The sequence below is a fragment of the Glossina fuscipes genome, unplaced genomic scaffold (genome assembly GCF_014805625.2).
Source record: "Glossina fuscipes isolate IAEA_lab_2018 unplaced genomic scaffold, Yale_Gfus_2 1, whole genome shotgun sequence".
Classification (NCBI taxonomy): Eukaryota; Metazoa; Arthropoda; class Insecta; order Diptera; family Glossinidae; genus Glossina; species Glossina fuscipes.
The window spans coordinates 49,841,814-49,852,224 of NW_023998415.1; the positions used below are offsets into that span (position 1 = coordinate 49,841,814).

A 10,411-nucleotide genomic window follows, 5' to 3' on the forward strand; every position below is an offset into this window, starting at 1 on the left:
TTTGGACCCGGAGCTTATGAACCTATGGTTTATGGGCGTTATAATCATCAAACCATTTTGGCACACCTTCAAAATTTCGTAACTTGGTGGTGATCTGCTAAACGTGACCGTATTGATCGAAACCAATTCGAATCAAAAGGAAACAGATTTGGAGAGTAATCCCGCAATTAGGAGGAGTTGTCGGCTCAAGGTGAAGACCGTTGCTCTTGCGCGTACACAAATCATGACATTTTTTTTACTCACGTATTCATAACCGATCAGACCAAATTTTAGTTACCTGTGTTTTTTTTTGCTGGTGAGATGATCCACAAAATGTACCCATTAAAATGACGGGTTTCCATAAAAACAGGTATACCACTTCCAGAAGTTCAAAATGGGCTGTCCCCAAAAAAGAGGGTGGTAATACATATATATATTATTAAATCATTAAAAAGCAATACGTGATTTCTAAAGATGTCTACTTCCTAATGCAGAATTTTTGAGCTTGAAAACACGTAACCGTCGAATTGACGGATGCGATAAATCTAGTGTTAAAAAATGCTGCCAAATATCTTTTAGCAAATATTCCCCATCTTTAGCCGCTACTCTTCTCTCAGACAAAATAAAATTCATGATTAAAAGAGCAAAGGGGCTTTTAACACTAACCCCGAAAAAGCTCATTTTTGGATACCGTTGTTGAGATTCAAATAATTAACTAAATCATTATTAGAGAGAGAGAGAGAGAGAGAGAGAGAGAGAGAGAGAGAGAGAGAGAGAGCGAGAGAGAGAGAGAGAGAGAGAGAGAGAGAGATATGCCTGTTAAATCCAATGGGTGATAGCTATCGTTCTTCAAAAGGTGTCCAACCCTTATGTTTGAATACAAATCCTATTAGAATCCAATGTTACCTATGAGAATAGCCCATACTAGAAAGATTTTTCCATATTTTTTCCTCACTTCTCACCTCTTTTCCAAAGTTGACTTTTTTTCCAATTTTCCTTTTGAGTCAAATCTTTTAGTTATCCATTGTTACGTTAGAGTCCACCATTACCTCTCAAAATTCCACGAATAGAATAGGATATTGAGACAAAGCAGATTGGAAGCTACTTTTACATATAATGTCGACCGTATTAGAACCCACTGTCACCCGTGACGATTGATCGTATTATAATTATAATTTTTGAAGTCGAAATCATAGCTCCAATGAAAGGATGAATTAGCAAAAATGCGGTAAGTGCATCCTACCCAACTTACACATCCAAAGCAACTACTGTAATGATACACAAATATATAGGATCATCATCCGTTTTGTGGTTCCGAAAGTAAATGTAAGTAAAATACACTGTTTTTGCCATTATTTGTGTAATGCATACATAGTTGTACATCGTAGGGAAATCGTTAAATCTTATTACGGAAGAAATGAATTCACAGTTACTTCTTATACATATCGGAGATGAAGCTCATATTTGATTAAATAAGGATTATTGCGTCCTTGGTATAGTGAAAACACATCTGACGTTCCTAAAGGACTTTTACATGTACAAATGCGGATGTGGTTTGTGTGCTTTATCTGAAAATGTTATTCCACAAATCTTACGCAAATCACCCTGTATAACGGGCTATTTGGGCTATTTACTTTGAGGTTATGTTGGAGCATTGGCCTAATTTTTGCGGGAAAGGGAGTAAAAATTTGCGGGTTCCTGAATTAAATTTTTGCAGAAGCACAGAGGCAGTCATTTACATGTCTATGATCACTTTTAAATAGACGGGGCCTGAATTAAAATCTGAAATAAAAGAAACTCATGCCCATAGAACAAATAGTTATAGATTTAAATATAAAATATACAAACACACATTCTTACGCAAATATTACGCTTTAAATAAACTGTACTTCAATTTAAATTCATTATCGAAACTTGGTGGGTTTTGTACACAGAAGTAGTCTCCAGAAACATGCTCTTTTCTCATAAACCGCCAAAAACCGCAAATCGATATAAACATATTTGAAAACTGAAAACACACTTCAAATTAATTTTGACGATTTTTCGAGCTTAACCACATTTTTGAAGCTTTAGGAAAACGTATCAAATAAAATAAATTTCAAAAATTTGAAAGGCTTCGAGGAAAAGTGATTTTATTTTATTTTACATGGACAGACATCAGACGGACGAACGGACAGACAGACTTAGATAAATTAAGTTTATGATTCTAAATCGATCGGCATAAAAAGATAGGTCCGTCTTAAGCCCTTACGCTTGTTACATCGGCACAAACTTAATATATCCTGTACCCTAAGTGGTGTAGTGTATAAAGGGAATTAGGGAATGTCGAAGAATTAACTTTCGGTTACTTAAAGTGGGAGTGGGAGTGGGAGTGAGGTGTCAATTCTCTTACCTAATGATACAACGAGACTCAATAGCAAAACTAATGGGCACCAAAGTTATTTCAAATCCAGAAATCAACTTGAGCAACTGTCATTTAACTATTCCTTTCACGATTACCTTAAAACCTTTAAGGAAGGCGGAGCCAAGTTACTTTTTAACACGGCCCGCAATGGCAACTCTTTCTTAAAAAATAATGACTTTAACTCAATTAGACTTCAGCGAAGAAATGCAAAAAACAAAAACTGAAATGCAACTAAGTTTTAAGGAAAACGTAGGTTTGTTCTTAGCGTTTCCTTTGTAATCAAAGTAATAAATGGTACAATTGACTCGCCTTTATTACTTGGTGAAATAAGCCTTAATGTCCCCAACCGCTTCTCTAGGCACTTTATCTTGGTTAAGCTTAGTCAGTGTAAATATTACTATGCGCTGTTTAATCCGCTCAGAGTAGTTTGCAAGAACCTAAATGACGTCTATCACTTATTCTCGTTATCGGACTCTTTAAAGTCCATTAAAGCAACATTGCTTAATACGCACGATTTACCTATGTCTTACTTAAACTAGCTTTTATCCTTAAAAGTCGTTACGATTGGAAAATGAATTGTTGTTAAGTATTATCGGTTGCCAGGCTTATGCATGTTTGCGATGGCTTAGGGGTTCATTTGCAATTTGGTCCTGTACCGGTTGTAAGTGTGGCTCTATGCTCTATCTACATGCTTTTTTTCTTTTTTTCCTTCTTATATATTATATTGTACTTATACTAAGTTTTATTATTAATTTAATATAAGTTTTGCTTTAAGTGCCAATTGAACTCGACTGTTATTTGTTTAGTTGAGTTTCATGTATAAGTAGAATTAAAATAAATAAATAAATAAATAAAACTAAATAAATAAAACTAAATAAATAAATTAAAAAAAAGGCCCTTCCCGAAATTCATCAAATTCATTTGTGTTCAATTTCATTTCAATTTCATTCAAAATTTAAAACAATGTTTTAAGTGTAGAAGATTCGACCACGTTTCAAAACTCTAAGAGGCCAGACTAAAGAGGCCAGACTCCTGAATTGGTGCAAATCGCCTAAATGCATTGAAAACTGTGTTCGAGTCAAATGTATCGGTTGCGGTTCGAATAATGATAATATATTATACGAGGCATTTTCGCAAAGGGAGCATGAATTAGCCCGTAGTGAGATCATCGCAATGGACAATATCACATATGAAAAGGAGAGGGAGAAAAACTCGTTCAATTATTTTGACTGTCTCCACAACGAATCGCACGATGAAAATTTCCCTTCGTTAGTGAATTTATTTACAGGCTTTGCTTAAAAAATGACAAGAAAATTGTGAGCAAAGTCTTAACGAAAAAGAATACAATGCTGTTGTCCAAAGGAAGTCTGTTCCCCCAAGACTTTCTCATAGTCCATCTCCAATATCGTCTGTTGTAAATATCTTGTATAAATGACATGCGTTCACCTGAAATGAGAAGAATCGTGTTTGAAATAAAATAAGGTAACAGTCCGATATTCACTCAGAGTCGTATTAAAGAGTTTGGGATGAAATTCCTTATTTTGCTAATTCTCGCTTTGATCAAAAGTCTTCTAGTTCAAAAAATTATCTAAGAAGCCTTTCTTATCTAAAATACGAGTGTCTACTTCCAATACAACATAGGGAGTGTTCGCGGTATCATCAATTCAAAAAGTCTTTCAATCCTAGCTCAAATCCGTTAAAACCAATTTTTCTATATCTAGTCGTTCCTACGTAAAGCACGTTGGAAGCCGTCTCTATCAATACTTTTCCGCAAATATCAAACCAAAATGAAACAAGTAAGAACATTAAATTCGACCGGGACCGAATCTTTTATACTCATCACCGTTATCCTAAAAAAGACAAAAGAAGTAAAGGAACAAAATTTAGGTGCACTCCAAGTTTGAAATTGGCCAGGGATTTATATACTTTATAGGGTTTTTGAAACTTGTTTCTGCGCATTGAAGAAGTATCGAAAAAACAATTAAATTTTAGACGGTATAATATTGGGGAGACGTGGCCAATTTTTTTTATTTTTATACAGATCGTCCATAGCATACGCGTTGAAATTTTTGCACATTTATATGCTATAAAAAACCAAATTCTTAATCCTTTTGAAAAACATATATGTTCCCAATTTACGTGTTCCTACAGGCTTGTTCTTTAACCGATTTAGCCTTTTTTCAACACCAACCTGCGTGCAATAGCTTCCAATGCTTGTGTCGAATTTCAGGTCGATAGATTCATTTTCACGGCCAGGAGAAGATTTACAGCAGACATTGCGAGGACGGATAGCCAACCAGACGGACATGCTTAAATCTGTTCAAAATTTGATGTTTATCAGGAATATATACACTTTGTGGGGTCTCTGAACTTTCCGCCTGAGCGTTAAAAAGCCCCCCCCCCCCCTCCCCCCTGTCCGATGATAAATAAAAACGGAGATAAAATAATTTAATATGAAACGTGTATTTACAAACAGAGTTTCTCAATTTGAAATAAGTTTTTTCTATTACTTTTTCTTTTCCTTTTGTTAGTCACATACAAAGTCATATGATTTGCCAATTATTACAAAGGCTCACAACAAGTTAAACAATTTTTCGGGATGCGCAGTTACATTGTGTTCGCTTACATTGCTCTCCATATATTCACCTTTTATTCCCAGAGATGAAAGCAAAACGACACTTCATTGTATCAAGAGTACAACTTTTCTATTAGTTTCTTTGTGTTTGCTACTCAAAGCATAAGCTAATTGTTTACATATACATAGATTTGTTTAATTTTTCCTGCAAAATGAATAGTGAGGCAAGCACGGTCTTCTTTGTGTTACTGCGCGCAACCTTTATATGCTGCTCAGATGTGGGAACATAAGCGAAACTTTATGTGTTTCACCTACCTAGCTGCAAGTTCAATAATGTTGTGAAACAACTGATTATTAGCAGCTGTTTACACATTTCGGCTTCCAAGCTCGATGAAAAAATATAAAATTTCGAGAAATGTTTTAAAAGCCAGTGACAAACGTTAAATAATAAAATCATAATGGAAGCCATATTACCTTTTAATACTATAGATAGGGAAAGATTTTTAAAAAGTGCTCAGGCAATCGGTTTTGATAAAATGGCTGCGGTATGTAAATTACAAAAGTTGCACTTAGAATATTTTTAATAAATATTTTATTTCGATTTTTAGTTCAAACTGACTTATATAATGCAGGAGAGTGATTTGGATATATTTCCATTGATGGGCGAAGAACGTATTAATATATTGCTTTACGTATGGGAATTGTGTAACGATTATGAACAGAGAGAAGATGGAAGGAAGTGGGAACATCTTCGCATAGTAATGCGAATGGTGGTGCCGTACAGCTTAAATATATGGTTTAGTGAAGAATGGAAATGTTGCCGTCAATCCTTTCGTATGGCTTTATTATACTGCCTTGAAAGAGCTAAAGGCTTGCTGAAAAAATGTTTTAAATCAATTAAATGGGAGGAATGGTTGCAATTGGGTTTAACACCGTATAATGTCAACTACTTAAAAGATTTAAATATATATATGAATAAAGTCCGAGACGGCAGCAAAATGAATTCTTTAGAAACTACCGAAGACCCAGCTAATATAAAAGGTATTAAGGTGCTTTATTTTACCATTAAATTTATCTTATGAAAATACTTGCAGATATCAACTATTTCGAGCAGGAGCAATTGCTTTTAATTTTATTACGTCTTATAAAGTTATTTGATAGCAAATCGATGGATGTTGTTAAGACATTATCAATGCGTGTCATTGCCGCTTGGAATGCTAAGTTTGGAGACAACCGAGTAATAGTAAATCGCGAGGATAAACGTTCTTTGATTTTCATGTGTCACGTATATTTGATGGCTGTTTATGAAACGGATGGCGTACGAGGTTATGTTATAGACAATATGGTATGTGATAAGCGGACAAATTTCCGTTTGAATCTATAGTAATTAAGTATACACTATTCCAGATTAATAATATACGGTTTTACTATCAAGGATTTAAAATGCAAGTTTCGAAATCACCGCACGCAATGGAAAGTGTAGAATACACACCAGCCCGTTTTATAGCTTTGACTTGCGTTAATTTGTCCGTGGAAAAGCGAGAATTTTTCGAATCATTTATTTGCCATTCATATGACACACATTTGGTAACTTTGTTTGGTGTTACATCACAAGCTTATAAAAGCTACTTACTTGGAAATATGCTAATGGAATTAAATTTGATGAACGAAGAAAACTTTGCTTCCAACTTTCAACTCTACAAGTTTTACATGAATATGTATGTAGTAGAACGGGAAAATAGCGAACGTTTTCTTTTGGAAGAGCTGCGTAAAAAGGAAGCACAACATTATGCTCATAATGTTATGCAAACTATACGATATATGACCGATTTTAAAAGTAAAATATGTAAAGGAAATCGCATGAGTAATATTGGCAGCTATGAGAATGCTGACGACCGAGAAGAAAGCATTGCTGATGATCGCTACGAAAATGGGTGTAACGCAGATAATGGAAAAAGTGATAGAAAGCTAGATACCGTATTTCAAAACATACCAAACAGCGAGAATGTCTTGTATTACGTTTATGAACTATTGGCGCTGCGAGTAAGTAGACAAATTTGTTCATATTATCAATATTCTTAGTATTGTTTATATATAATATTTCAGTCGTACAAAGGTTGGCATTTCGCCAAAATTATAATACTGTTGAAAATCATTGGCCACGAACTGAATGCTATTGAAACATGGCGCTATCATCCAGGCCTTACCACAAATTTTATGTTGAACCTGGAAATAAAACTTTCGAGGCATTATGAAGACCTGGCAAAGGTGTTCGAAGAACATCCGTTTCTTGAGCAAGAATTTTGGCTTACAGCTTTCTATTTGAATCCTACTAATAGACTCCACGATCATGTCATTCGTTGTGGTATGCGTTTTAATAAGCGTCGCTTTGAGGAACACCAAAAATCCCCTGTGTCACTGGGTGCTGAAAAGATCCCTGTTCTCAATGCTAAATATGGTTTATTAAGTTCAACAATTGATGTAAAAGAAATTGCTGACGTAACTAATAACGAGGCACTTGCTTGCGATTATAAGCCATTGTTTCAATCATTGCATTCGCTACGATTACCGGAGAGTGTGGTAAAAGATATATTGACGGTAATATTTTTACCACGCAACAAAAATTTCGCTTGGGCTGTTAACTGGGTAGAGTTACGAAAACGATGCAAATTGATATTGAAAAATTCTTTAGAAAAGCGACGATTTATTGAACTCAATATGGCGGAAGCGAATGACCGTTTGAAATTTTTACATGTCGATTATGAAAAATATAAAAACAGACCCCAACTCGATTACGGCACCATAGAAGAGGGTTATGAAAATCATATTTATTCGGGTGAATATATTGACAATGAAAGCGATGCTGTGGACGATGAAGAGGAGGAAGAGGAAGAAGGCGAGGATTTTGAGGATGATGAAGATAACTATACGACACCTGGTAGAGAGCTCCAGAAACAAAAAAATATGATTGAAGGTATAAAAACGTTATTAGTCTATAGATAATTTTTGTAATTGTACTTGGGCTAATCTCTTTCAGAAAATATCCTCCAAAATGATGCTGAATTCCAGGCATTTGGTAAACGTCGAACTAGAGCCCGCACAGCTGCTGCCGTAGCCAACGCAATTCTGAGTAACGTTAAGAAGTCTTGTTATAGTACGCCTGGCCAAAAATCCCCGGAGCCAAACGTTTCTACCTCTCTCGCGGGTCGCGATCAAGAAAAAAGCGCAGGTACTGCCGTACTTAAAAGAGACCTTCATGATTGGCTGAAAGTACGTCCCAAATATATAAACTCTACGCAAGGCTTCAAAGCACTTGCTGATGTTTGGAATGTAAAAAATTGTGAATTGAAAGCAATCGACAAAGGTTCAAGTCTTCTGAAGTCTTTGGAAGTTTCACAGCGTTTCCAGCAATTGAAGACTTTGCAAGGAGTCATTAAAATGGGACAAAAAGAAGAAGAACATAAGAACGATAAACACGGTAAAAATAAAAATAATTAAATAAAGTAGAACAACTTTAGAATTAAAAAAAAATTTTATATGGGTGTGACGTTAGGATACGCACAAATTAAAAAAAAGTTAGCTTAATATTTGCTTTTAAAAGAATTTAATCAAAAATTTTTGTTTCATAGCATCTCCGCTGCATGATTGTGCTACTGGAACTGTTGAAAATACTTCCGAATGCATAGAAGGGGAACTGACTGTTCAAGAAGGTATTAACATAACAAAGATGGAAGTATAATTTCTTATTTTTTTTTCCTTATGCGAATATTTCAAGGTACTGCTGGGGTGATAATGGAAAATATTAAGTGCGAAAATATCATAACAGAGCAAGTAAGTATTAAGGTATATTACGGAGCGGTTAGCTATTAACAGCTCATAAATATCATTTCAGGAAATCGTCCAAATGCCAGATATTCTTCAAAATAATATTGCTATAGTCACTAATAAAAATTATGAGAATAGTAAATGCCCTAGCGACAAAAATATTGAGTTATGCGATTTTGGAAACGCTTATTCAGCCGTTATAGAACAAAAGCAGCAAATCGTCCCTCATTCTGAGGCACGGGAATGCGGAGATCAATCAGCGATCAATATGAACACTGAACACTCGACGGTTATTCAAAACGCAATCCCGTTAACTCCTAAAAGTGAATATACGTCGAAACACTTTGCTGAAATCCCGACGAAAGCATGTCACAAAAATTGCGAACTTATTACTAAAAGTACCTTTGAGCAATCGCAGCCCGCAGAGCAATTAGAAGACCTGTGCGAAAGATCATTAGACAAAGTGAAAGATTTTAAAAGCCTTGGTAAATTATTAACCTTTTTATTAGATAACAAGAAAAAATAACAGAAAATGCATGTAGCGGAACTTATTTCAGATGATAATGGATCTGCTTCACAACAAGTAATTGGTGCAAATATGACTGACAAAAGTCGTACTTACGATTCGGAAATATTGGAAGAAATAGCAACAGTATGTGATGAGCCAGTTTCGTACCATAATCGGAAAGACGCGCAGGACTTGTTAAAGACTAGACGATTTTTGGAATTTCAAAATGCCTGCTTCAAAAAGCAATTGAAAGTGCGCTTACGTAAATTGAATGTAAACGATCTCAGTAATTTGCGTCAGCCCAGAGTACTGCTGAAACGTGTTAGTGTCGACTCACGGGCAGAAATATTAAACAATTCCAAAAAACGAAGACGTATACAAAAGATAAGTACGATATACATTATTTATTACTGCAAGATCAATTAACTTATGTTAATCTATAATTTTAGTCTGTTTCGATAGCGATGAAAGTTCTGGCAGTAATTCTCTCGGTACCAACTCTAAAGTTTATCATAAACGTCGACGGTTGCCATCTGATTCCTCAGATTACAGCCTCTCGGATGAATATAAACCGTACCGACGCAAAGCACAGAAGCGTTTCAATCGAGATCGCTTTTCAAATGCGGCTGCAACTGATACTCTATCCCCATCGCATAATGCTTGTCGCCATGCAAATTTGGTCGTTACACCACGCTCTGCTAGTGGCCTAAAATTACGCATTTCAAATGTTGAACAAGCAACACACAGCCGAACAGAACCAACTGTTATTGATATTATACAGTTATCGTCATCGTCCAGTGATGTAGATGTAGATGGCCATCGTCCGGCGAGTCCGATTTCTGAATTTATTTGTCCCGATCCTTTATACGAGGAAGAAATCATTATTTAATTGCTGCGTTCAAAAATACATGATTGTATTTAATCTCAGCAAGAAAATTTATTTATATTTCTCCACGTGGAGTAGCAGCTTTTCAGCGGTTTCTATTACTATTTTGATGGAATCTGCGTACTTGAATTCGACCTATAAAGTAATTACGGAATATTTAATTCTTCAAGTACACGAAAATTAAAGAAGTTTTCGAATCCATTTGTCTCGTTATTATCAGAGAAAATTTGGTCA

General features: G+C 35.3%; 1 protein-coding gene across 2 annotated transcripts; it reads left to right on the forward strand.

Moving 5' to 3' along the window:
- The first annotated feature begins 5,307 nt into the window (after window positions 1-5,307).
- LOC119631903 lies at window positions 5,308-10,411 on the forward strand. Of its 2 annotated transcripts, none has more exons than XM_038024476.1 (11): window positions 5,308-5,503; window positions 5,567-5,999; window positions 6,053-6,303; window positions 6,366-7,001; window positions 7,065-7,932; window positions 7,996-8,436; window positions 8,588-8,668; window positions 8,734-8,789; window positions 8,851-9,268; window positions 9,341-9,679; window positions 9,741-10,411. In XM_038024476.1, exons 1-11 carry the CDS (start codon window positions 5,417-5,419, stop codon window positions 10,178-10,180), a joined length of 4,050 nt encoding a protein of 1,349 aa, XP_037880404.1. In that variant the 5' UTR covers window positions 5,308-5,416; the 3' UTR covers window positions 10,181-10,411. The 2 variants fall into 2 exon arrangements, with proteins under 2 accessions (XP_037880404.1, XP_037880403.1); XM_038024475.1 differs by having other exon boundaries at window positions 5,309-5,503; window positions 9,326-9,679; window positions 9,741-10,410.